Below are 26,319 nucleotides of genomic sequence, written 5' to 3'. Positions count from 1 at the left end.
TCTCCAGCTTCTCTTTCAAGCTGCATTTCCAGCAACTAGCTTCAGGGTCCCTGGAATGAAGAAGGTAGCATCCAAGTGTAGGTCTGAATCCAACAAACACACCTTGGTCTGGCTCTGGCAATGTGGTAGAAAGTGCTGAGTGAACATGTCTGTCAGTGGCTACCCCAGTTATTGTTAGGATTTTTATCTGAGATGCTCCAGCAAGTGGTACTGTTGTAATGTGATTTACATACATCGTGTGAGTGTCTGAGAGAGCCTGAGACAGGAGGTCTGAGTATTGTTGGAGTACTGTTGGAAGTTAGTTTCACTTCTAAAAGTGTTGCTGTTCTGTACTGGTGCTCAAAGAGCACAGATGTGTTGATGGAGTCTTTGTATTATAGACTGTAAATAAATTAGTTTTAGAGCTCTTTCTTCTGCAGTGATATGCCAGAAGACGAGTGTGCTCCTCTCAGGAGAGAGGAGTCGCTTATCACCGGTCTCTCTGGACTGAGGGAGATTTACAGCCAGAGGGGACCACCGGAGAGATGCCCCAATGACTTGGGAAGTTGGCAGCCTTCCCAGGCGTGTTTCCAACAGTTATCATGTCTACATGCTGCATGAGTGGTAGACCTCTGAATACCAGTTGGCAGGGGGTGGGAGAATGAGGAGAGGACTAATGCCCCCATGTCTTGCTTGTGGACTACCCAAGAGACAATTGGTTGGCCATTCGGTGAAGCAGGAAGCTGCACTCGTTACAGGCCTTTGGTCTGATTCTGCATTTCTTATGATTGCAAAACTCATGAGTTGTCAAAACCTTGGCATGCTACTACCCGTCCTATGTGTTAAGTCAAAAGTTGTTGAATGCAAAATTTGTTCATTGCATAAGAACCAAAGAAGGAAGAGAAAAATCCAGTGGTTTGCTTCAACTAAAATTAATGGCTTTGCATTAACTATTTGAAGAACAAAGCATGCTTGCTTCAACTGATAATGTTCTTGGGCACATCCTTTTCTAGAATCATTTTACTATGTCCTTGGGACAAGCAAAAGTTCAAAAATACGTATCCTCCTGAGAATTGCAAGTGGAAGGTAGCTCGGGCAAGAGAGCTTTCCTATATCCCATAAAGATACCAATGGAGGCCTGGGGGCCTGTTGAATAGTGTGTGATAGGGCACAGTAGACTGCAGTGTGGGAAGCTGAAATTGCCTGAATTTGGGTGGAAGCACTTGAGCAAGATGCAAAGGGAAAGAGGAGATTGGGCAATTCCTTTCTGTGATATTCCTTTTGCTCAGTTCTCAGGTTGTGAACCATTTTGAAAGTGAAATTGCATTGCAGCAACAAAGCAATAGTAATAGTAACAACAAATGGCAAGAATGATGTTGACTCTGGTTTCATTTCTCCCCCCATTTTCCAATCAATTGATTTTAGGGGAACTCAAAACCTTAGCCCCATTAGACCGCGAGAAGATCCCTGTGTACAACCTGATAGCAAGGGCAACAGACGGAGGAGGAAGGTTTTGTCAGTCCGAAATCCATCTCATCCTGGAAGATGTTAATGATAACCCACCAGCGTTTTCTTCTGACCATTACACCGCATGTGTCTATGAGAACACGGCCACTAAAGCTTTGCTGACGAGAGTCCAAGCCAACGATCCTGATGTAGGTAAGTCAATAAGACTGCAATGGACGCAAACCACAAAAATTTGTAGGTTGGCAGAGCTTGCAAATCTCTGTTCTTTGCCTACATTCTTCTACTTTCTGCTTTCTTACACTAGTAACATCGGAACACTAGTAACATCGGAACATAAGAAAGTGTCTTATAGTTGGACCATTGGTCCATGTAGCTCAATAATGTCTACACAGACTGCCAGCAGCTCTCCAGGGTATCATACTAGGGACATTGCCAGCCCTACCCGGAGATACTGGTAATTCAACCCGAGACCTTCCTCATGAGGAACATGTGCTGTACCACTGAGCTACAGTTTGTGTTAAAACCAATATGGAATGCAGCATACAGCCTTTGAATTCCTTGTAAACACAATCTTAACTTGCACGATGACTTCTGAGTACCAAACTTTTGATTTTTCAATATGAATTATTCAAAACTTGGGATTCGTATTTTGAAATCCGAACTTTCAGAATAACAGTAAGGGAGTCTTTGAACTTGGAATTTCAGGTTAAATGTTGGCGTTTAGATCTCGGGTTCAGACATTTTTAGCGCTTGGAAATGCAAGTGTAAAGTTCCTTGCAAAATCTTATTGCATCTACAGTTCTCTACTTTTGTGATGCCGTAAGCCAGGGCACTCGATGTCCGAAATAAGCGATTACGGCAGTTCAGAAGAAAGCTTGGAGTCAGCAGCTTTTATGGTAATGATTACTAGTAGAGACATCACTTGAAGCTTTCATTCTATAATTTTCATCCTGCAGACCTTCAATTCTCCATACTGATTAGCTATTAGGGTCAAATGCTAGTAACGCAAAATGCTAGTAATGAAACATGACAGTATTGATATGTGGATATTAAAAGGGAGATCTCTTGATTCAGCACTCTGCTAATACAGCTATAAATCTTTCCATACTGAAGACATGAAGCCATCATACACACTTGCCGTTTGCAAACATGCCCTGCACTTGGTTTTATGGTGCACTTTAAAAGTTTATTTCTGTTACAGAAGAGTGGGGAGGGGGCAGAGTCAAGAGGGCAGCTTCTAATTATTAGTTTGAGGAAAGTTAGTAAAGTTTTTACGATGCACGGGGGGGGGGGGAGAATGGGAAGAATCCTGTGAAAGAGACAAAAAAAAATCCAATCTCAAGATGCTGCAGAAAGAGTAATTCATGTTTTTATTAGTGACTAATGAGAACAGGCCTTCCTGGGGGGGGTGTTCTGCAAGAAATGGGACAACAATTAATAAGCTGTACTTAAAACATATGAAAATCTCCAAATACAATCTCAAAAGTAACATATTTATATAAACTCTCATTACTATCATTCACACAGAAATTCCATTGTCAATAGCAGTGTTGTCTCCATATATTGTAGGAAAGCCTGTTCTCGCTGAATTGTGTTGTGCACTCTCTTATTTTATTTTATTTTTGAAAAAATGCATTACTCTTTCTTCAATATCCTGAGATTGGTTCTCTCTTTTTTGTCTTTCGGGATTTTTAAAACCCTGAAGTAGGGAAATCCTGGGGAGAATGACCTCCCTAATACCCCTGTGTATAATTAGAAGATAGTTTGTCTCATCAGAACTACATCATTCAGGCAGCTGGTGGTAATCCAAGAAGCCACAACCAGGTAAACTAATTAAATGCTTCACAGACATGCTCCTCATACCTTTTCTCTGTGTCAAAGGCTTGGGGGGGGGGAGTCTATGAAGTAACCTTAAGACATCTGTTACTTTCAAACATCACACAAAACCATGGTAGTTTGTGCCAGCCTTCACAAGCCAATGCCCTTGAGATGTTTTGAACTATACTCCTATCAGCTCCTGCCAGCCTATCTCTGGGCAATAAAACTGGAGGAACAATTTCGCCATATTTCTCTGTATCAGGGGAAAGAAATTCTACAAGAGTTTTTGGGGGATGATGAGGCACATCACTGTGGGAAATATTTGGCAAAAACCTCTGTAGAATGGCCTTTTTCTGGGGAACTAAGGAAAGGGGAAAATATTTGGGGGGGGGGGTTCCCTTTCAGAAAAAAAAACTATTTTGAGAATAAATGGCTCAGCTCTATAATTTGTTATATACAGAGAAGCATCCAGTTGTTCAGTTCCCCTTCCTTGTTGAAGTAGTACAACCGAGGCATAGGTTTATCAGCTCAGTGAAAACGTAGCTCAGAGATGTGCAGGAAAGGGACCCACAAACTTACTCAGTAGCCCACTGTGATTTTGAGCTTGGAAGAGGATGGTCATAGGTGTTGATGGCTGACTAATCCAGATTTAATGATCTTCAGAACTGCATCGCTGGATGAGAAGTTCTTTCTACTCCAGCATTTTCTCTCCAGTGGTGTTGCAAACCATCTCCTCTTGCTTATCCCTGCACCTGGTTATGAGAGATGTTCTCTGTCTTACTCTCAACATTTCTGTCTTCACGTGGAAGGAAAACACAACAAATCGCAAAGGATCTCAAACCCATTATAAGACATGCTATATGTTTCTCCTCATTACATCTCAGACCAGGAGAAATGGATCCCATGTGACGTCTCCATACCGAATGGTTACTAAAACAAAATCTTCCAAATCCTCACTGACAAATAAAAAATCCAAGCTATCTGTAACCCCATATTTATGTGCCGTATAACCCACCAATGCCTTCTCCTGAGGCCACGGGGAACTCTAGCAATACAAATAAATAACAATAATGATGGATGATAAAGCCATCATTTAAATGCCTTGCATTTGTGATAGCTTCTGAATGCTCGGCCACATATCCTCTGTGTATCAGAATAGACAGATAATAAAATCATCATTTAAATGCCACATACTTTTAATGACTTCTGAGTGTTTGGAAATATATCCTATGTGTATTGACCCTGCAGATGATAAATGGTAAAATTATTGTTTAAATACCATTTGGGCTTAATGACTTTTTCTAGGCTTATGATACTGTCTCTGTTAAATTAAGAAGGGTGGTTTTTCTTCTTCTTGTCAAGTCTTCATCCATAGAGGGTGATCTAATCTTTGGTAATGCAATTTAAGTGAGAGTCCGTGTTCTGTTTTTGCGGCTGCTCGTTACGAATATGGTTGGAGGAAACGGAGGCCCCCAGATCCCTCTGGTGAAGCAGCTGCACTTCTGCCATATCAGGCAGAAAACAAAAGTAATTTTCTGTTGCTTTTGATCATCTTCCCCCCCTCCCCCTCCTTCTTTTTAATTTTTTTTTTACCATGCATTCCTGTCACTGCAAAAAGACATAAAATACCGACACAAAATTTTAAATTAACAGAATATGCCTGGGAGGAAGATCAGTAGCTCTGGTGTGTCTGATTAATGTCAAGCTTTTAAGTTTCTGCTTTCGAACAATGGGGCCGCAATTCTGCAACTGCCTCTGAGAATAAGGAATCACCAGCTTCGGTACATTGTCACTTTTACAGCAATGTTCTTTGTTTGCTGTTTCCGTTGCTGGGCTGTAAAAATAAATACATCAACATGGGAACATATATGGCTTTGCTTTGGCATTTGCGTTTAATTAGGTTTCAAGTAGCTGTCCCGCTACAGTGGAAAGAAATTTGGCAATCACAACAATACTTTCCCTTCAGGTCTCGAGTCAGCTTCAGCGTACGGCTCCCTGTAATTCGACAAGTGGCTGTGGTTGGCTCTCTTGTTTAGCAGACATCTCCACCCCTGAGTGTTAACAGAGAAGGATGGGCACCCAGAGACAACGCACTTTGAAATAAGAGCAGTTCCAAGTGGCAGCTTCCCTGGCAATGGGAAACAGGAAGTGGAGCAGGAAGTGCCTCAAAGGAGCTTCCATTTTGAACTGTGAACAGTTGCTATGTTGCCCCTGGGTGGTCCTGCTAGCCTGTTCAGCACAATCTGTAGAGGAGATCTCAGATTGCAAAACGGGTTTCTTTTAATAGATGTGAGTGTGATGCGTTGTGTTTTATTTCTCCCATTTTTCTTCTCCCACTTTATCTCAGTGGCTTCATTGGTCACACCTTGTCCCTTGCCTTTTACAACGTGGGCAGTAGTTTTTGTTTATTCTCTTGGTTTTTCTTCCTCCTGCTGAGTTTGGTAATTAGAACATTGACTTAATAGTCGTTGTCAGGCAGCCTGATACCTGAGGCAGAAAATCCAAATACCACCCCTCCCCTATGGGAATGAAAACAATATGCAAAATAACTGACAATTTTACTATCTTCCACAGTGCTCAAAAATCTATTGCCCAAGGCATACCATCTCATCTTGCTTAATGGTGGTGCCAGACCTGATCACGGCAACTTAGAAGAAGTGCAGTTAACTCTGTTCCAGTGCCTGATGTCAACACAGAGCTCTGATTGACCTATTGCACCAGCCCTTTCCAGGTGTTCTGTCTGAGCACAGGAGGGAAGAAAAACATGTAGGAGGCAGGTGACACATGTCCCACCCCTACCCCAGTGCCCATGTCCTCATTGCCTCCGCCAACCTTCACATGTTTATGTGAAGTCTTCTAAGCACATCAGCAGGGTTCCTGATCATAAAGAGGCTTCTCAGTACATTTAGTCAAACACGCACAGGTGTTCCCTTTAGATCTTCCAGCACAACCTGGGCAGCGTACCTGCCCAGTCTGCACAGGATTCTTGGGGCAGGATTCTTGTACACATAACCTCTCCTCTCCAGACACACTTTTTGGCCTCATACATTCTGGTGGGATAACCAAAGACAGCTCTGTGTCACAGTTCACTGGGAATGGGCATCCCAAGCGGTAGAGGGATCAGAGGAAAGAACAAGCTGTCAGCCCCCTGGCTCAGCAGTCTGCATAGTCTAAAGCAGGAAAAAAGAAGAATGTCTTGTTCTGGAACTAAGGAGTGGCACTTCAAGCTTGATGCAAAAGGTTACATTGCAGAGGCAGGGTGAGGAGATCAGCAATCATGTCCTCTTGTCTGGCACATTATCACACTAGGAAACAATTTGCTTCAGCTGAGGGACAGACCATGACCTAAAGGTGGCATTGTATTAGCTCCTAGGGTCACCTGACTGGGTGCCAAGTCAACTGACAGAACTTGTAAGGCTGCTCAGGTGGTACCTCTGCATACCACCGTGCAGCCTGAGTCTCCTTCAGCTGGCTCAGTGGTGCAGGAACTTGGTGTGGCGATCACACAGGGTCCCCGGACGTTTCACTGTCTATTGATCCCTGTGCCACCACTTTATTTCCCGCTGTCACCACCCAGGCCCTACCTGGTACAACACTAAGTCCAGTCAGGGTTCAATTGGAACATAAACTTCTGTTTATTTATTGCAGTTTAACGAGCGTGTGGCTTCATAAACGGTATCGGTCAATTACAATCATGGGGTGCCTATCCAGTCCTATAACTTCCTCTACCTGCTCTCACTCACTAAACCACCTCCCAGATATTTACTCGTCTTTCTAGCTCCTAACTGTTCCTGACTCAGCTTATATTGCTACACTAACCACAAACTCTATCCCAATTCACTCCCACTCCAACCAACCACCCAACTCCCAACGAACTCCTCCCTTTGCCTCTCCCAGAGGTGGTTTTATAGTCCCTCTGACTCCACCCCCTGGGTCCTGATTGGGTAACCTGTTTAACTATTTCCCCTCCAGCACTCTCATATGTTAACGTCACACTTGGCCTCTGGGAATTCCACTTTGCCACCTTGCCCTCACCCACCACCATCTTGCTCTGTTCAACATGGGCTCTGTTCATGTTTCTGTGTCTCTGTGTCCTTTTTTGAAATACAAGCACAATTGGATCTCGTCTCATGAAATGCTGAAATGATTACCTCCCTTCTGGACTATATTTCTGACAGGGCAGATGTTATAACATTGGTCTCCTTAATTAACAACACCTTCTGTTTCTTCTTCTTTTCTTCTTAGGTGTGAACAGAAAGATTGTCTATTCTCTAGCAGATTCTTCAGGCGGCTTTTTCTCTGTGGACAAATCCTCAGGAATCATCATCTTGGAACATCCATTGGACAGAGAACTCCAGCCATCGTATAATGTCACTGTCAAAGCCACAGACCAGAGCATTGTGCAGACCCTGTCCTCGTTCGCCACGGTGACCATTACGGTTCTGGACATTAACGACAACCCTCCTGTCTTTGAGAGGAGAGACTACCTGGTTTCGGTGCCTGAGGACACCTCGCCCAGTGCTGAAGTTCTCTCTGTTTTTGCCACAAGCAAAGACATTGGTACAAATGCAGAAATTACCTACATCATCAGGTCTGGGAATGAAAAGGGGAAATTCAGGATCAATTCAAAAACAGGTATGTAAGGGAGGGGAAGTGTTAAAGAAAAGTATTTAAGTTTTACTGTTTAAATTTCTATCCTGACGGTTCAGGAAAGGAAAAGGAGACATAACAGGAACATATTCACACGCTTTTGTAAAGTACTCTTTGCAGCAATCCTATAAAGTACCCTAGTAATATTACTGTTACCATATGACATATGGGTAGAACTGGCATTGACCAGTGATGGTTCATACTGTATCAACATTCAAAATGCAAACTTTTTGGCATGTACCACATGCTAGAGATCAAGGATAAGTTTGTTCTGCATTTTTAAGTGAACCAACCTTAATTTGCATCTCCTGAACTAATCTGCCAGTTGGAACATCAATTATCCGCCGGATTTCATACTTCTCTGGATCGTCTGATAACAGTTCTGGGCTCAAAAAACATAACAAAGTACATTTTTAAAAGCATAACAGGCTGGAATGTGTTCAGAAATAGGTACATGGAGATAAAATGTGCATCTAAATGCTTTCCTGTGGTAATACTATCATGGAGAGCCATTGTGGGGTAGTGGTTAAAGTGTTGCACTAGGATCTAGGAGACCAGATTTTAACTCTCTCAATACATTATGCAATCTCATCAATTGCCCATAGGCTTCAGTATAATTGTCCAAAGTCAAGGTGTTTAAATCATGCACCGAAACAAGATAAATACTTGGAATTATAAAAAGTAGGTATACCGACATACAGAACCAGTCTTGCCCAAGGCCAGATAATGCTTACCCCTCTAGTTTCTAGTTTCAGTATATACATCCTAGTGAGGAGGATAATTATTTTCAAAAAATCATTAAGAAGCCATAGAGTAGCATAACAAAATGTGCCTACCGGCATCAGTCAGAAGTTAACACAACAGTGTAGTTAATTGTGAACACAATGGAAAATCTTCCCACAGCTATAAAACACCTGGTTGAAGATTAAGCCATTTCTGACATACTTTCGACTAGACCGAGGAAAAGAAATTAATAGCACCATAATTCAAATAATCACAATGGCTAATGATTAAAATAACTGACAATTCAATGCTATACATTTAGCATACAAATGCAGTATAAACTATAATATAGGACACAAGTTTCATTCTTCGTTCAATCCACCTGGCATAGAGGCCTTCAAGGTGAAAATCTCAATTTCCTTTTCCTTTTTTTTTTTTTTAAAGAATCCAGGGACATCAGTGAGCTGTCAGTGACTTAATCATACCTCTGTCAGGTCAAACAGCAAAGAGTAAAATGGACTTGCCAGTTAATCCTTACTGAAATCAGCAGATAGCAGTGCTTAGGAAAAACTGAAAATGCATTGAGAAATCCTTTCAGGTTTTGTCTTTTCATCCTTCAGCCAACTTTGCTGGCCTACATTTCCCCTCACTTTGGGATGGTGTGATTGACCAGGTTCATACCTTCAGGCTCATGGCAGGTGAATCTGTCAATTTTGGCTTCTCTCATTAAGTTCGGCTCACCTCGTTTCAACATCTGTTTGAAATCGTTTTTAAAGTTCACATGAAAATTTGTCACATCTCCACTAGCACAGACATTTTTCTTTGTAGTTTTGTGTAATGCACACCTCTTACCTAATATACACATGTTTGTGTAATATATACTTGATCTATTATTTCACTATAACAATAAAAACATAAATAAATTAAGGTCGATGCAGGTACAGACTGAGATAACCACCTCCACTTGAAAGGCTTGTTGCAAAAGGAAGGTCTACAATAGGAAGAATAACAGTAGTTTTCCCCAATAGTGCATCTTTGTATGTTATTTTCACTAACGTGCATTTTTGTGCACAATTCTCCTAATGTACACAGATTCGTACACAACATTTGGCTGTAGAACTGTATCACAAAATACAAAGAAGTGTGGATTCTGAGGGAAAGCTGCATTTTTTTTTTGCAGGAAATGTAGATTTGGTTCACATTACAGCATGAAGCAAACCAATTTCTCCTCCCCGTCTTCTTCTGGGTCCCACAGAACCGTGTACTCAATTTGTCAATATTCAGCCACCCTATTAGCAAAGCAAGAGAAAGGGAGAAATAGCCCTTGACACACATACAGGGGGGTTCCAGAAAACCTAGTTTGGTGCAGTGAATTATTTATTATTGGTTTTATTTAAAACACTTTTGTCCTGACCTTCAGAACTGTCAGGGTGGTTTGTAATAATTCATAAAGCCCTTGTTTGCAGCTGTAAAAGGTAGCGCTGAACATTATCAGAGCATAAGTTTAAAAACCCAGGTTAATGAAAAGGGTATATGACAGGCACCAAGGGACACGGATGGCGCTGTGGGTTAAACCACCGAGCCTAGGACTTGCTGATCCGAAGGTTGGTGGTTCAAATCTCCGTGACGGGGTGAGCTCCCGTTGCTCGGTCCCTGCCCCAGCCAACCTAGCAGTTCGAAAGTACGTCAAAGTGCAAGTAGATAAATAGGTACCACTCTGGTGGGAAGGTAAACAACGTTTCTGTGCACTGCTCTGGTTCGCCAGAAGCAGCTTAGTCATGCTGGCCACATGACCCGGAAGCTGTATGCCGGCTCCCTCGGCCAATAAAGCGAGATGAGCGCCGCAACCCCAGAGTTGGTCACAAGTGGACCTAATGGTCAGGGGTCCCTTTGCCTTTATATGACAGGCACCAGGTGAGCTTGCCTGGGAAAAGAGTTCCACAAACATGGTGCCACAACCCAAAAAGGCTTCCCTCGCTTCTGATAGTCTGGGCACCAATAGGAGGGTCTCCATGGATGATCATATGAGAGGAGGTGTCCCCTTCATGCCAGGTTGCAAGCTGTTTGAAAGATAAGCACCAGCACTTTGAAAAATTTGAAAAATGTCTTCACTTGTCTCCAGAAAGTACAAACAGCAGGCCATAACCACATATCGTAGCTGTGAATCCTATTGGTTTGGGCAAGTGCCCTTTCTTGATCAGATCAAGATATACCAAGGAGTGACAACCTTTTGCTTCTCCAGGCAAATTATTTCCATGTGTCTATAGGGTCTGTCTTTTCCTTTTGAGAACCATTGGCCTAAAATAATGAGTTGATCTTTCTCTATACTCCTCCGTCTGGCAGTTCCTCTCTTCCCTTGGTCATGAAAACTCATTTCTTACTCTGAAGTGTGTGGTTTTATTTTTTTAAAAAATACTACTCAAGTGCACCTTAAGGTTTATTATTTAGGAGAGCTTAATGGCATTAGCATATCAACACCCCTGGAATGGGTACGGAAAATAATGGTTAAAGCTGTATTTTACAATGAAGGCAAGAAGATAAATCAGTAAAATAGCCGGGGTGACGTTTAATCACCAGAGAAGGAGGGCGAAAGGCATTTATTATGCATTAATGTGTGACAGCTCCCTTATCAGCAGCTCGGTGGCAGAAACTGAAGATTCCAGGCTGTCTTATAATTATGTAAAATGCCCGATCGAGGCTGTTAAAAGGAAATCTCCTTATCCATGGACCAATGACAAATGGATCCTTTGTGCTGGTGCATGTCTGTCCTCTCGCAGAGGGCTTCTTTCTGAGGTGGGATGGAATGCCAACTTGCATAAAATATTGTGGGGGCCCAGGTAAGCCCCGCCCCGCATAATCGATCACATGATTCGGTGCGCACACATAATTTGAATGGGAATGTCTATCAACATTGGGGGCCCAGCCTCCTCAAATGTTTTATTGTGGGGGCCAAAGCCCCCATGGCCGCTAGCAGTTGGCTCCTATGACATCCACACGAACACGTCAAGGCTTTTGTCAGCAGTAGTCCATTGCCTGTCTGCACAGTTGAGTCATAAACTCAGATTGGCTAGTCAATTGCCCACTTTGTGCTGTGAATCTGAGGAGGTCTCAAAGAGGGGTGAGGTCAGAAGTCTTTCTGTGACAGTTCTTTTGGTTCCTGTTCCTATATTACCGTTCTTTAATATAGGGAATTCCACCATTTCTGCATAAACCTCGTGCCCAGCTCATCCTTACATGAGGATTTAGAAGCTATTTGCAGGCTGTCTACCCTGGTTGGCTTCTGTGAGAATAGGATTCTTGGATAGAATGGTCTTTGGCCTTATGTCCTTCTTATGTCCTTAACCATGGTTAATAGTATCTCTGATTTCTGCAAAAAATAAATTAATGAATACATAATTTTTATTAGTTTTTTAAAATACAGTGGTGCCTCGCAAGACAAAATTAATTCGTTCCGCAAGTTCTTTCGTCTTGCGAGTTTTTCGTCTTGCGAAGCACGGTTTCCCATAGGAATGCATTGAAAATTAATTAATGCGTTCCTATGGAAACCGCCTTCAGACCAGGTCCGGGGACAGTCTGTCCCCCGACCTCTTCTGAAGGCTGGGGGGGCGGACAAGGGCTTTTCTTCCCACCCCCAGCATTTTAAAAAAACCCCGGGACAGCAGAGGACTTCTCCGCGGTCCCGAGGTTTTTTTAAATGCTGGCGGGCGGCAGCGCTGCTGCCCGCCAGCATTTTAAGATCGCCCCGGACAGCCTCCGCTGTCCCGGGTTTTTTTAAAATGCTGGCGGGCGGCAGCGAACGCTTCGCTGCCGCCCGCCAGCATTTTAAGATCGTCCCGGACTGCCTCCGCTGTCGCGGGGTTTTTTAGAATGCTGGCGGGCGGCAGCAAAGCCGTCGCTGCCGCCCGCCAGCATTTTAAGATCGCCCCGGACAGCCTCCGCTGTCGCGGGGTTTTTTAAAATGCTGGCGGGCGGCAGCGAAGGTGGGGGGCAAAAGTCTTTGTCCGCCCTGCCTGCCTTCCCGGGGCGATTTAAAAGCCTCCGGACGGCTTTTGAAGGCAGGCAGGGGGGGGAGCAAAGACTTTTGCCCCCCGCCCGCCTTCAGAAGAGGTCCAGCCAGCCCATAGGGAAAATCGTCTAGCGAAGCGCCTCCAAAACGGAAAAACCCTTTCGTCTAGCGGGTTTTTGGTCTTGCGAGGCGTTCGTCTTGCGGGGCACCACTGTATCACTTTCAACAGTAATTAAACATACTTTTAGATCTTATTCAATTTTTTTGACTTCCATCAATCCTGTCTGAAAATTTTCCAATCTAATCTCTTAGTATGCATTTCTTATCTTCCCTATTACATTTCAAACTCATAACCAATATCTCTGTCTTTTTCTACTTTGTAACACTACGTATATTTCTCCTTACAAAACTTCTTGTAGTCCTACTAGCATAATTTGTTGATTACAGTTGCTCTTCAAATAATTCATATACTTCTTCCAATCTTCTGTAAATCTCCCGCAGGTTTTGAATCCTTCCTGTCATTTTGTCCAATTCTGCATAGTTCATTAATTTCATCTGCCATTCTTCTTTCATCAGGATTTCTTCTTGTTTCCATTTCTGGGCTAACAATATTCTTGCCGCAGTTGTTGCATATAAAAACAATTTAACATCTTGCCTAGATTTCTGCAATTTTTACAGGCTTCTTACAAAACAAGGAAAAGGAAAGGTATATCAGAACTGGTCCTCGTGTAGCCTGGCCTCTTCAGCAGTCACTGGGGTCGCTAACATCAGTATTCAAAATTTGCTTGTGTGTCCTTCGTGTTGTGCTTTACTGAAATTCTCTCTTCCGTCTCCAAGGGTCCATATCTGTAATTGAACCTCTGGACTATGAAACGTGCAAGGACTTCTTCCTAGTCATCGAAGCCAAAGACGGGGGCAGCCCGGCGCTAAGCGCCGTGGCAACAGTGAATATAAATGTGACAGACGTTAATGATAACGCTCCGAGATTTAGCCAAGAAGTCTACAGTTCCGTCATCAGCGAGGATGCCTCAGTAGGCGATTCATTGATAACGGTGAGTTGCAAAACGTTTACCATATTGATATGCCAGCTTGGAGCCAGTGTGACCAAATCCTTGCCTAGGTTTCCATGAAGTGTTTGTTTATGTATTTTATTGGTGGGGAATTTCAATAACTTCAGAAGTGCAGCAGAACCCCTGGCAGGGATTCTGTTTCTTGTACTGTCAGGAGTCACTGAGACAAGATCTTGAGGGGTCCCTAATATATATCCTGGAGCCCCTTTTGGGCAACTCTGCAAGGAGATGGCTGAAACTGTTGCATTACCATAACTCCACCCACTCAGTGCATTACTTTTCCATTCGGGTTATAAATACTTTGGAGTCGTGCCTGTCACGGTCTGTGTAAAGACCTGGTTTGCCTAAGTCGTTCTCTCCATAACTGGAGACAGGGCTCCATTATTACTGCAAAAATGGAGTAAACCAACTGGTCTTCTGCTGATATATTTTAAATTGGGTTTCCAACCTCTTTCCAGCCTCTAGTCATATCCGGTCAGCACCCTCTAGCCCACTGATGCAAAAGACAAACCCCACTTTTAGTGCTTTCTAAAGGACCAGCCTTTAGTTTTTCAGAATTCGTTCCAGACATTTGCATCCTGCCTTCTGTTGGAACATCAGAGTTGTGAGCACTAGCATTAAGAAAAACGAATTCTGCAGCTAAAATCAATGATTGCAAAAGATAGATATAGATGCGCGCACATACACACACACTGTGTGTGTGTGTGTGTGTGTGTGTATACATATGTATAAGAAACAGCACAGGTTTCTGATTTAGGCTGCAATCTTATGCCCATTTGCCTGGGAGTAAGCCTCATCTAATTCAGTGGGGCTTACTTTTGAATGGGTGTGAAAATGCACTATTAAAATAGAAGGAATCAGATCTTTACAAAAGAATAATGGTATAAGTGTTAGCAACTCGTAGGGGAAGGAGCACCTTTCATACAAATTTTCCAGTCTCTCTGCACATCTCATTCCCAGGCCTGTCTGGGCCTCCCGCAAGATCTGACACATCATTTCCCTCTGTGCTTCAGTCTAAGCCTGCAGAGCTTTGTGACCTGACTGCTCTGGTTCCATGCCCCGGAACTGTCAAGCACCTAACAAAAATGTTCTTGTTGAGCATTAATAGCAAGGAGCAGGAGCATTATGCTCCCTAAGATTTGCACAGAACAAGCATAGATTTCATCCTTTTGGAGTAGCGCTGAAGTCTCGTGCTGAGGAAATACAAGCCATTTTATGCATTGGAACGGTGTTATTTAATAAAGTGTGTAAGCATGTGTATCTAGTGAATCATTGTGACATGGAATTTGTTTGTGCATGAATCCGTATTTCTCACATTCGTTTCTTCCTCCCCATCCCCCTCCTCCCAAAAGCTGATAGCTGAAGACCTTGACAGTCCTCCCAATGGGCAGATCCATTTTTCCATAATCAATGGAGATCGGAACAATGAGTTTTCAATTGATCCCAGCTTGGGACTTATAAAGGTTAAGAAGAGATTGGACCGAGAAAGGGTAAGGCCACCTCAGGTTCATTGCTTTTCCACTTCCACATAATATTTTCGCATGCTAGCTTTTTCTTATGACTACGGGCATCAGTGTTTAAATGACCCTCTTGCAACAGTATAATTATCACAAGAAAATACTCGAGAATTTATATATCTTGTTTTCGATCAGCCCTAATGTATCAATTCCTTTTTAAAGTGTTTAGCAAGCTTTGACATCACTTGTTTCCAATGGTGTTTGAAAACTCCATTGAAAAAGATTTTCAGAAGAAGAAACTACAGTGGTTAATATAGGAGATCCTGGGGAAAGGCCACTTCACACACAGGAAGTCCTTGATTCAACCCATGGTATCTCCAGGGAGGCCTGGGAATCTGCCACATCTGCAACCCTGGGGAGGCTGCTTCCAGCCAGTATAGACAGTACTGAGCTAGATGGACCAATGGCCTGTATTGATACAAGGCAACTTTCTTTGTAACTCTAAGGCGGAGATGACCAACATATTGCCCTCAAGACGTCCATCAGCCTTAGCTAGCTTGGTCGGAGGTCAGGAATGGAGATTAGCTGTAGACCAGTCTTTCACAAGCATGGGTCTCCCGCAGTTTTTGGACTACAGCTCCCATTATCCCTATCTAGCCGGACCAGTAGTCAGGGATGGTGGGAACTGTAGTTCAAAAACAGTTCAAAGAGACCCAAGTCTGGGAAACACTGCTGGAGACCAACAACTTCTGGAGGGCACTATATTGTCTACCGCTGCTCTAAGAGCTACAGTTTCCAAGATCGAAAGAAGAGTGTGTGGCATTCCCAAACTACAAATTCCAGGGGTCCTCAGCTCCTGTTAGCTTTTCCTGTGGGAAGATAAGCCTACAGGGTTAGCTGACAGCAGAAGGGAGGGACAAACACAATAATAATAAAGACCCTGGGGATAATAGAAGCCAGTGTTGCCAGTAGGATTTACAGGTCCCAGGACAGATGGGAATAAATTAGTTTGGCCTCTGGCCTCCGAAGCGTATGAAAGAAGCGACACTGTGTCCTGTCCTGGTGCACAGAGCAAGTCGAGTCAGGAGTTGCAGAACCAAGGAAAGCTCTGAGGGAAGGTCATATGCTGGAGAAGTGCAGCTTGGCAGCACACACACATCCCTCTCCATTTCATGACTGTCTTCACCAGTAAGAAGAATGCCCAAATGGGGTAGCGTCTAAAGGACAATTATACACATCCGTGTATAATCTATATACATGCCATGCCAAAACTCAGCCCAATTCAATGTGCTCATGTTAAACACCAGTGTGAACCTGGTTTGGAATTAGACTGGGATTCCGGTTTCGGTATGGCAGCATGACTCGGAGCCCAAGTATCTGAAAGACCACCTCCATCCCTTCAGTCGCTCTTGGGAGCAGCACCCTCTTGGTAGCTCTGCCACCCTCAGAAGTGGGGGAATCGTGGCCTGGGAGAGGGATTTCTCTGTGGCAGCCCCTAAAATGTGGAGCCCCCTCCCCACAGAGTTGCATCTAGCACCTTCATTATATAGCTTCCTTCCTATACTAAAGGCATACCACTTTCCCCCAGCTTTCGATAGTTAGGAGTGGGACCCACCTCTTCTGTCCTGTTTAATCTGCGTTGGGCTGCTTTTGTTTGGAATTGTGTTACTGGTTTTTTTAAATAATTGTGTATGAACTGTTTTGCTTGTTTTTCATTGCTTGATTATACTGTTAGAACGGGGAACGGCGGGTAAAATATATTACAAATACATACATATATCACCAGCAATGGAACAGTCCGTTCCACTATCTCAGTCTTCTGCATGTGTCTAGACTAGGGGTCTTTGGAATGCACAAACACTTTTTCCTCAAAGAAACCACGTATTCTCTGTTGCAGTGTGCCATGCAGTTGTTTTTTTAAGTGACACTGCTTTATTAATTGTGGAAAACAGAAGTAAATTCTGCTTGGTTTTTCCCAGCAGACAAGGTAATGTCAGAGGTACTAAATTCCACAAGCAAACAGGTGTTTTTTTAAAAATAAAAAATAAATAAAATAAAAATCTCCACTTGGAAAATAATTCTGTTTGCCTCAAGGCTGCTTAATGCAAAAGAAAACATCCTGCCTGAATTAACATGTCAGCTGGATAAAGCTGTCAATATTTGGAATCACCATTGCAGATAGTTTGCCAGCGGAATGCAGGAGAAGCAGAGGGTGTGTGGATTTATTGCCATCTGTAGACCGTAGGAAAAATAATCTTGAGAAAGAAGTAGCTGTGCTGGAGTTTTGCTGGATCAGGTGGGAGTTCACCAAACACTGAATCCCACGGACAGGTCCTATTGCTCTGAATGAAATCTGCAAAAGTTGCAATTCCTAGGTAAAAGTAAAGGGACCCCTGACCATTAGGTCCAGTCATGGCTGACTCTGGGGTTGCGACACTCATCTTGCTTTATTGGCCGAGGGAGCCGGCGTACAGCAGCAGCAGCAGCAGCAGCAGCAGCAGCAGCAGCAGCAGCAGCAGAAGAAGAAGAAGAAGAAGAAGAAGAAGAAGAAGAAGAAGAGGAAGAAGAAGAGGAAGAGTTTGGATTTGATATCCCGCCTTTCACTCCCCTTCAGGAGTCTCAACATTCTCCTTTCCCTTCCTCCCCCACAACAAACACTCTGTGAGGTGAGTGGGGCTGAGAGACTTCAGAGAAGTGTGACTAGCCCAAGGTCACCCAGCAGCTGTATGTGGAGGAGCAGAGACTCGAACCCGGTTCCCCAGATTACAAGACGACCGCTCTTAACCACTACACCACACTGGCTCACCACACAGCTTCCGGGTCATGTGGCCAGCATGACTAAGCTGCTTCTGGCGAACCAGAGCAGCTCACGGAAACACCGTTTACCTTCCCGCCAGAGCGGTACCTATTTATCTACTTGCACTTCGTGCTTTCGAACTGCTAGGTTGGCAGGAGCAGAGACCGAGCAACAGGAGCTCACCCCGTCGCGGGGATTTGAACCACCGACCTTCTGATCAGCAAGTCCTAGGCTCTGTGGTTTAACCCACAGCACCACCCGTGTCCTAATCACTATTCACAATTTCTAATCATGCCTAAATTCCAAATTGCATATTACAGGAAGATGCCCAAGTGCTGGCAACTCACATCATATTTCCCAGGTTACGTACAATAACAGGGGAAAAAGACATCAGCAAGCAAGCAATTCTACTACCACCCCACCACTTTGCCTCTCTGACGGCCATACTAACCCGATGTGGGGAGAGAACCTCCAAGCTAAAGGACATATTCCATTCTGGGCAACCTTCCGAGGAAACCCTCCAGGAGGTGGGCGGGGCCAGAGGCAAAACTGGGCGGGGCAACTAACACATTTACACAGCCTTCTCTGTCCTCCATACAGGCAAGCTGGAGGCATTAACAGAGGTCAAGGATACATTCCAGCCGGATGAAAACTCTTAGGGTATTAAGCGGTCCCAGTGAGAGGTCTGGCCTAGCCCAAGCCTGGAGGGTCACAACTGGCCGCCCCCTCACTGAATGGCATTGGGGTGGTTCTCCTTAGTGTATAGTTCATTAATAATAATAATAATTAATAATAATAATTTATTTATACCCTGCCCTCCCCAGCCAGAACCGGGCTGAAGAACATACAACAACAATAATAAAAATAAATTTTATTTATACCGCACCCTCCGCAGCCGGAATCGGGCTCAGGGCGGCTAACACCAATAAAATAACCGTAAATACGTAATAGGGGAAAAAGAGAAGGGGGGGGCAATTTAAAATACAGGTTATAATGCAATTTAAAATGCAGCCTCATTTTAAAATAGCCGATAAATCAAGACCATAAGGGGAGGGAAATATAAGGGTCAGACCAAGTCCAAACCAAAGGCCAGGCTAATAAAGCTAATGGAGTTTAGCTTTCAAATAAATACAGATAGGATAGTAATGCGCCTTTGACTATCTCTCGATTGCAACCTCTCCGAGTTTGAATGCTCCTTCTTCTTAAAACAAAACAAAAAATAGTTCCCTGCATATGAAAGCTAGCACTCCAGGCAGAAGAAGAGGATCTGTTAGATTTGCATATACAGGGAAATGTACGTTTGTTGGTTATATATGAGGGCATCTAAAAAATGTGACTTTCCCTGGCATTCTGCAGTCCCAGAGAGGGCCTTGCACTTTTTCTGCATATATGACTGGTAAGAACCCAAGAATGCAAGTTTCACAAGTGCCTTTTAGTGGTGTGATGCCGGGAACTAGTGCTTGACTGCTGCTGCTCACAAGATTGGGCTCAGGGCTTCAGCTTTTAACCAAAGGGGCACTCAGGCTGGTAGCTATGCTGGATGTGGTTTTAGTAACGCCTTTTGAAATCCATTCCTGTGCCCAAGTTTATTTCTGACGCTTATGAAGCTTGAAATTGCTTCCTGTGCACAACTTATAGTTAAATTTATAATGGCTGGTAGTGGATTTCTTATGCAAGGAGCTGTATTGTTTATTTTTTTTAAGTGTCCCATTATCTGCAGCTTGTATCATCTGGCGCAGTAATTTTGATGCCACAGAGCCATTATGGTTATGGATTGCCTTATTTTAGAAAGCAGAATCTGAGATGCACTGCAGCAATAAACATGGAAACACAGATATATAAAGGCCAGAGAATGCAATGAGGCCTTGTGTTAGAATACATGGCGTGAGATAGAAGTTTCTAAGGAACTCATGAATCAGCATAAGGCGGTAGCGTGGACCGTACCACTTCAGTTTTCTGGTGGGGTGTGTGATTCTTAATACTCACCCCCGCAGGGCAGAGGGGTGGGCAATCCTCATATGAAGAGTTCCTTTTTTTATTATGTATATATGTATTACATTGACTATTTGAGGACTGTGCATTATCCAATCAACAGCTGTTTTGGCACTGGGATTTTTAAAAATAAATAAATAAAATCTGCATGATCTTCCTGTGAATATGGCCCAAAACAGGAATGAGCATGTTGTTGACACAGCGCGCCACACAACCAATCCATTTTGGGTATATGAAAATTTGCATGCCAATTCAGAGTGAGGACAATGTTTCTCCTTAACACAACAATATATTTTTTTTTACAATCTTCCCCAAATTACAGTGGTACCTCGGGTTAAGTACTTAATTCGTTCCGGAGGTCCGTACTTAACCTGAAACTGTTCTTAACCTGAAGCACCACTTTAGCTAATGGGGCCTCCCTCTGCTGCCGCACCGCCGGAGCACAATTTCTGTTCTCATCCTGAAGCAAAGTTCTTTACCTGAAGCACTATTTCTGGGTTAGCGGAGTCTGTAACCTGAAGCATATGTAACCTGAAGCGTATATAACCCAAGGTACCACTGTACTGAAAGAGCAAATGTTTTTCTCAACTGACAAAAGCTTTAGAGAGATGTTTTCCCTTTTCTGAATAAGCCAACTCCACACTGTTATCTGCTTCCCTGAAGGTGCTTTGGTTGTTGTTTAACACAGAGGACCAATCAGACAGATGAATTTGCCACCTGGCTCCTAAAATGGCACCGTCTCTATTCTGTCACCACAAAATTCCACCCATCCATTGCTACCTCATTCAGTTCCACACGCAAACCTATGCAGATAGTAGCAAATCCAAGTTGGAATTCCGTAGGCTTTCCGAGCCGATTTAAAGATGTAATGTATTTATTTTATTTTATTGCAGGTTTCTGGATACTCGTTAGTCATACAGGCAAGAGACAGTGGGACTCCTCCTCTGTCAGCGTCTGTGACGGTCAACGTTGACATTTCTGACGTGAACGATAACAGCCCTGTATTTACACCTGCCAACTATACAGCTGTGATTCAAGTAAGTTTGGTCCTGAACATCAGAAAGAAAATCTCCAGTCCTAATCTGATGCTTTAGGTACGATTTAAGTGGCTTATCAGCACTGAATTATCTCTTCTGCCCCTACCCGTCCACCCCCCCCCCCCCCGGAAAGGATAAGAACATTATTCCTTAGCTCTGTAACAGGTCTTATGTTTGCACTGATAAGGAACCATCTGGGTCCTTTGCAGCATTTTATGACTGATTTGCATAAGTAGCAGTTTAATAGCTAGAGGCCCACGTACACCTAAGAGCACCTCCATGTAAGTCCCTGTGACGGGAAACCTGTGGCCTCCATACACTGTTGGACTCCCAATTCTCATCAGCCCCATGTGCAGTGATAAGAGCTCATTGGCACTGGAGTTCAATAGCATCTGGGGGGGGGCCCACTGGCGCCCCACTCCTGGCATGGGAAGTGAAGGATGTGACCTAGGGCAGGCATGGTCTTCCTAGTCAGAAACCAACCACACTTTCAGAAAGCCAAGCCACAACTGTCCTTCAAAATTCACACTTCTCTTCACATTGCCCTGCAGTTCTCCAGCCTAGTAATGCATACAAAAATGTACATGTTAGCAGAAAGTGTTCTATTTTTGCTATTCTTCTTCCCCACCCATCTGGCTGGGATATAAAAATGCATTATATTAGGGAAATATCTTAGCAAAAGTCTGTAATTGCTGGTGAAAATAAAAAAATGCATTATAATTGGGATAATTGCTTAGCAAAAATCTGTATATTTGGCAAAATTGCACACAAACGTGTGTATATTGCAAAACATTCACTGATGAATTTTCATGAGGAGAGGACAAACAAACAAACAAAAACTACAAACTGATGCAGAAATGTGAATGAAGAACCAAATTTAAGGCTGGAGAAATCTTAGAAACTGAAGGAAACAGATATTTACAGAGTCACCCATCCCTGTTTGGGAATCAGAAGTGCTGTTTCCAATTTTCACAGTTGTGTTTGGCAAACTGTACTTTGCTCCTGTTTGGCTTGCACTCATACAGCAACACACAGCTGAATGATGAAAAAGAAACAAGTGCACGCCTGCGTCTTGAAGTTGCTTTCTCTGTTGTCCACATTCACATATATGCTTCCAGGAAGAGTAGTTTTCTCCAGCAGTAGTTCCGTAGTGTCTGCAGTGCCTACCCAGTTTACCCCCCACATGGGTCTGTTGTGTGGACAGTACAGATGCAAATTATTTTATCACTGCAGTGAACAGAGTCTAAAGAAAGTAACAGCCAACAGAGGCCTAAAATCAAAGGTGTGCTCCCTCCTTTTTTGGTGATAAAATATCACTGACAATTCACTCTCCTTTAATTCACCCCAAAATGTGCTATCCTTAGTGTAGGTGTGACTACATCCCTAATTAAAAATTATCTATCTTGCTGTGAATTGGGAGTGGGCAATATGTGGTTTTTCGGATGTTGCTGAACTCTCAAGTCCTACCAACCCCTGGCTAACATGGCCAGTGGTCAAGGATGATGGGAGTTGTAGTTCAACAACATCTGGGAGTTCAAAGGTTGCCCACCCCTGCACCATACAGACATCAGAACAATCCCATCAGTACAAATAAGCAAGCCTAGCAGGCATTTTGCTACAACTTGCTCTTATGCAGAATCAAAGTGGGAGATTTTTTTGCAGACAAACAAAAGAACCCTCATAAAAAACCCCACATTCGTATGCATTCTATGCAGCAGGCAAAAATGTATCGAGATGTATAATTAAAACCCTTTTCTTAACATATACACTGTGTGTATGCACAAAGGAAAATAAACCAGTGGGAACAAGCATTCTGCAGCTGGTGGTGACAGACAAAGACTCTCTGCACAATGGACCCCCTTTCACCTTTTCCATCTTGACGGGTAATGAAGGCGAAGAGTTTGCATTGGACCAGCAAGGCGTCTTACGATCTGCAGTCGTCTTCAAGTACAGGGAGGCAACTGAATATGTGCTCTGCATTCAGGTACTGCTCTCTTTGTACTCAAAAGTGTTGGGAAATAGTTCTCGCGGCAAACTGTCGTCCTCTCATTATGCCCTTGTGCCATCTTTCTGATTTCAGCCCCTTGTACTGTGCACAAAATTGTGTATTTTATTACCCACTTTTAATTCTGTAGAGATGGCTAATTAACCAGATACCTTACAAAACCGTTCACGTTAAATGGAATTTGGGAGCTGATTAACATTAATGATGCAGGATTTTAATTATTGTTGTTGTTGTCACACATGCAGGCAAAGTCACTATTTTACTGTGTAAGCAGGAAGGACCAAAAAGAGCATGCATTTTGCAAATGTCCCCTGATCTAATTACATAAAAGGGACAGAGATCACACAGGCTGTGTATACATCCTGTTTTGCAGTTTGCATATGCAGTGTGCAAGTAGCTCTGCCCATTTGGGAAGAGCGTAATCCAGGTAATCTTTGCAAAAATAGTAAGGGACCAGGGGAACTGTCCACTCGCTACCTTCCAACCCAAACTATTGAGGGGAAGATGAATTTCTCATGAATTTCTCCCAGGTTCCAGTTCCAACAATTCAGGAAGAGTCATAACACAATCCTAAGTGTGAAAAACGCAGGTACTTGTAATTAATTCCCACTGAGTTTGCTGAGTCTCACTTCCTAGTAAGCGTATTTAGGATTGTAGCCTTGGGTCAAGTTTCAAAGCTAATGTGGACTGCACAACGAACACTGATCAGCGGCGTGGCGTGGGTTGTCAGCACCTGGGGCAAGGCAAGTAATTTGCGCCCCCTAACCTGCCGCCGCTGCCAGCTTCTTCTTGCTGCTGCCTGGGCTGGGGTATTTACGGTAAGGTAGCCACTGCGGCGGCTGCGGGTCCGTGTCAGGTGATCTGAGGCGAGTTGCCGCTGGCGCTGCCGCCCAAACGACGCCGCTTGCCCGGAGGAGGAGGAGGGCAGAGAGGCGAGGAAAATGCAACATGGCCCAGCAGCTGCAGCGGCGGCGGGGCTGTGAGGAGGGGCTGCCTGGCGCACCCTCCGCGGCTCTGACGTGCGGGGACCGCGGCGAGCGCTGAGAGCCGCTGCCTGCCGGACGCCTTCAGCCCGGACGCGCGCACAGCTCGTCGGTTCCGTGAGACATGGGGCTCTGCTACAGCCTGCGCCCGAGGCTCTTCGGCGACTCCAGAGGTGGCGAGCGCACCCCACCCAGATGTTGCGCCCGGTGCGGCCGGCCCCCCCTGCACCCCCCACGCTACGCCACTGACACTGATAGACCAACCTGATAGAGAAACTTGGCAGATTTACCTGTGCATGTGTGTTTCCTTATTATTTTAAAACTGTTTCTTTGGGATCAGAGTCTATACTGCAAAGACTCTGAAGTTCTTCCAGAAAATGGAGTGCTCGGATCTTCATCGACCATTATTTGAAGTAACGGTGTGTTTTGTTTTGCAATTTTATCATGCATCAAATTAGGCAAAGGATTCTGGAAAACCTCAGCAGGTATCCCACACCTATATCCAAATCCGGGTCATCGAAGAAAGTATCCACAAGCCAACAGCCATCCCTCTGGAGATTTTTATTGTCACTATGGAAGACGACTTCCCAGGAGGTGTCATCGGGAAGATACACGCGACGGACCAAGACATGTACGACATCCTCACGTACGGCCTGAAGTCCGAGCAGAAAAGTTTGTTCAAGGTCAACAACCACGATGGGAAGATCATTGCCCTGGGCGGGTTGGATAGCGGGAAGTACATCCTGAATGTATCGGTCAGCGACGGGAGGTTCCAGGTGCCCATGGACGTGACGGTCCACGTGGAGCAGCTGATGCAGGAAATGCTTCAGAACACGGTCACCATCCGTTTCGAGAACGTCTCCCCCGAGGATTTTGTGGGGCTCCATATGCACGGCTTCAGGCGCACCCTGCGCAACGCCGTGCTCACCCAGAAGCAAGACAGCTTGCACATCATCAGTATTCAGCCCGTGGCGGGCACCAACCAGCTCGACATGCTGTTTGCAGTTCAGATGCACACGGGCGGCTTCTACAAGCCTGCCTACTTGATTCAGAAGCTCACCAATGCAAGGCGACACTTGGAAAATGTGATCCGCGTCTCAGCTATACTGGAGAAGAATTGCTCAGGATTGGATTGTCAGGAGCAGCACTGCGAGCAAAGCCTGTCTATTGATTCCCATTCCCTGATGACCTACAGCACAGCACGGATTAGTTTTGTGTGTCCCCGATTCTTCCGAAACGTACGCTGCTCTTGTAATGGTGAGTGATCTCTCCTGCCCCCCCCTTCTGCCTCCACCAATCCCATTCCTCCCCGTCCTTACATCGGAGCATAGTTTTTATTTCTCTAACACCAGCCAGTTCAATTCAGTTAGTTTAAAAAGAGCTTTTGGAAAATGTACAGCTGAGAATCGATTTCTCACGCTCAGCAGGAATGGCTGGCGTTTATTGATGTCAAATGGGACCTGGTGAACCTTGACCTCTGTGGAACAAAGCTGTCCAAAGTTTCCAGGGGCAGTTCAGTCAAAGGGATCCGTAAACCTCGTGCCACGAAGAAAGGTTATAGGGCTTTCTAGCCAAATCTGTGGGGGCATGAAGGGTGGCTGTGTAAGAACAGCCCCGGACTGTATTCAGTATTTTCAAATAGAAGGTGACATTTGACCCAAGTGATAAAGTTAAAAAGGGCTTGTCTCATTCCCCTTTTTTTTTTTTTTGCTGGAGTAATGAAAACCAAAAAAGCATTTCATTAAGTAATTGGTAGCAAAGGAGGGTTCTTGACCTTTTTCAGCCTGTGCTCAATGCTATGCTAAGGCTGTAGCTCTCCCCCCCCCCCTTTAACAAACCACCTAGCGAGTATGTGATCTGAAACTCTTGTACCATTCTTGAAGGGGGTGCGGTTATCATTGCCATGGAATACTGCACATTTGCTTTCTGTTAAAATTAGGCACCATTTACGTACGTGCCACAGTTTTGGGGTGCTGCTTTTTTTTAGAATTGACACTCTGGGGGGTGAGCATCACAGGGAGGAGAGGCTTGGAAACATACGCACAAAAAATGACTCATTCATCTGCAGGAAAATGTTGCTAGCTTGGCGGGGTCTGGCAGAGAAGGTACCAAGAGCTCTGTCTTTCCTCCAGTAATTTGCTGTACCTTGGGTTACATACGCTTCAGGTTACAGACTCCACTAACCCAGAAATAGTACCTCAGGTTAAGAATTTTGCTTCAGGATGAGAACAGAAATTGTGCTGCGGTGGCAGCAGGAGGCCCCATTAGCTAAAGTGGTGCTTTAGGCTAAGAACAGTTTCAGGTTAAGAACGGACCTCCAGAACGAATTAAGTTC

At 44.2% G+C, this 26,319-nt stretch overlaps 1 protein-coding gene across 1 annotated transcript in view; it reads left to right on the top strand.

Annotated features, from left to right (window-relative positions):
* FAT3 (FAT atypical cadherin 3) overlaps positions 1 to 26,319 on the top strand; it is a 458,658-nt gene that overhangs the window by 387,373 nt on the left and 44,966 nt on the right. Inside the window, exons 13-19 of the mRNA XM_081909132.1 lie at positions 1,405 to 1,638; positions 7,510 to 7,899; positions 13,481 to 13,695; positions 15,066 to 15,203; positions 20,853 to 20,996; positions 22,783 to 22,980; positions 24,443 to 25,241. Coding sequence (XP_081765258.1) covers positions 1,405 to 1,638; positions 7,510 to 7,899; positions 13,481 to 13,695; positions 15,066 to 15,203; positions 20,853 to 20,996; positions 22,783 to 22,980; positions 24,443 to 25,241 — 2,118 coding nt within the window. The remainder of the gene's footprint in view (positions 1 to 1,404; positions 1,639 to 7,509; positions 7,900 to 13,480; positions 13,696 to 15,065; positions 15,204 to 20,852; positions 20,997 to 22,782; positions 22,981 to 24,442; positions 25,242 to 26,319) is intronic.

Source organism: Podarcis melisellensis (assembly GCF_964234715.1).
Source record: "Podarcis melisellensis genome assembly, chromosome: 4".
Lineage (NCBI taxonomy): Eukaryota > Metazoa > Chordata > Lepidosauria > Squamata > Lacertidae > Podarcis > Podarcis melisellensis.
The sequence above is the reverse complement of the archived record's forward strand: the minus strand, read 5'-3'. Positions and strand labels throughout refer to the sequence as shown.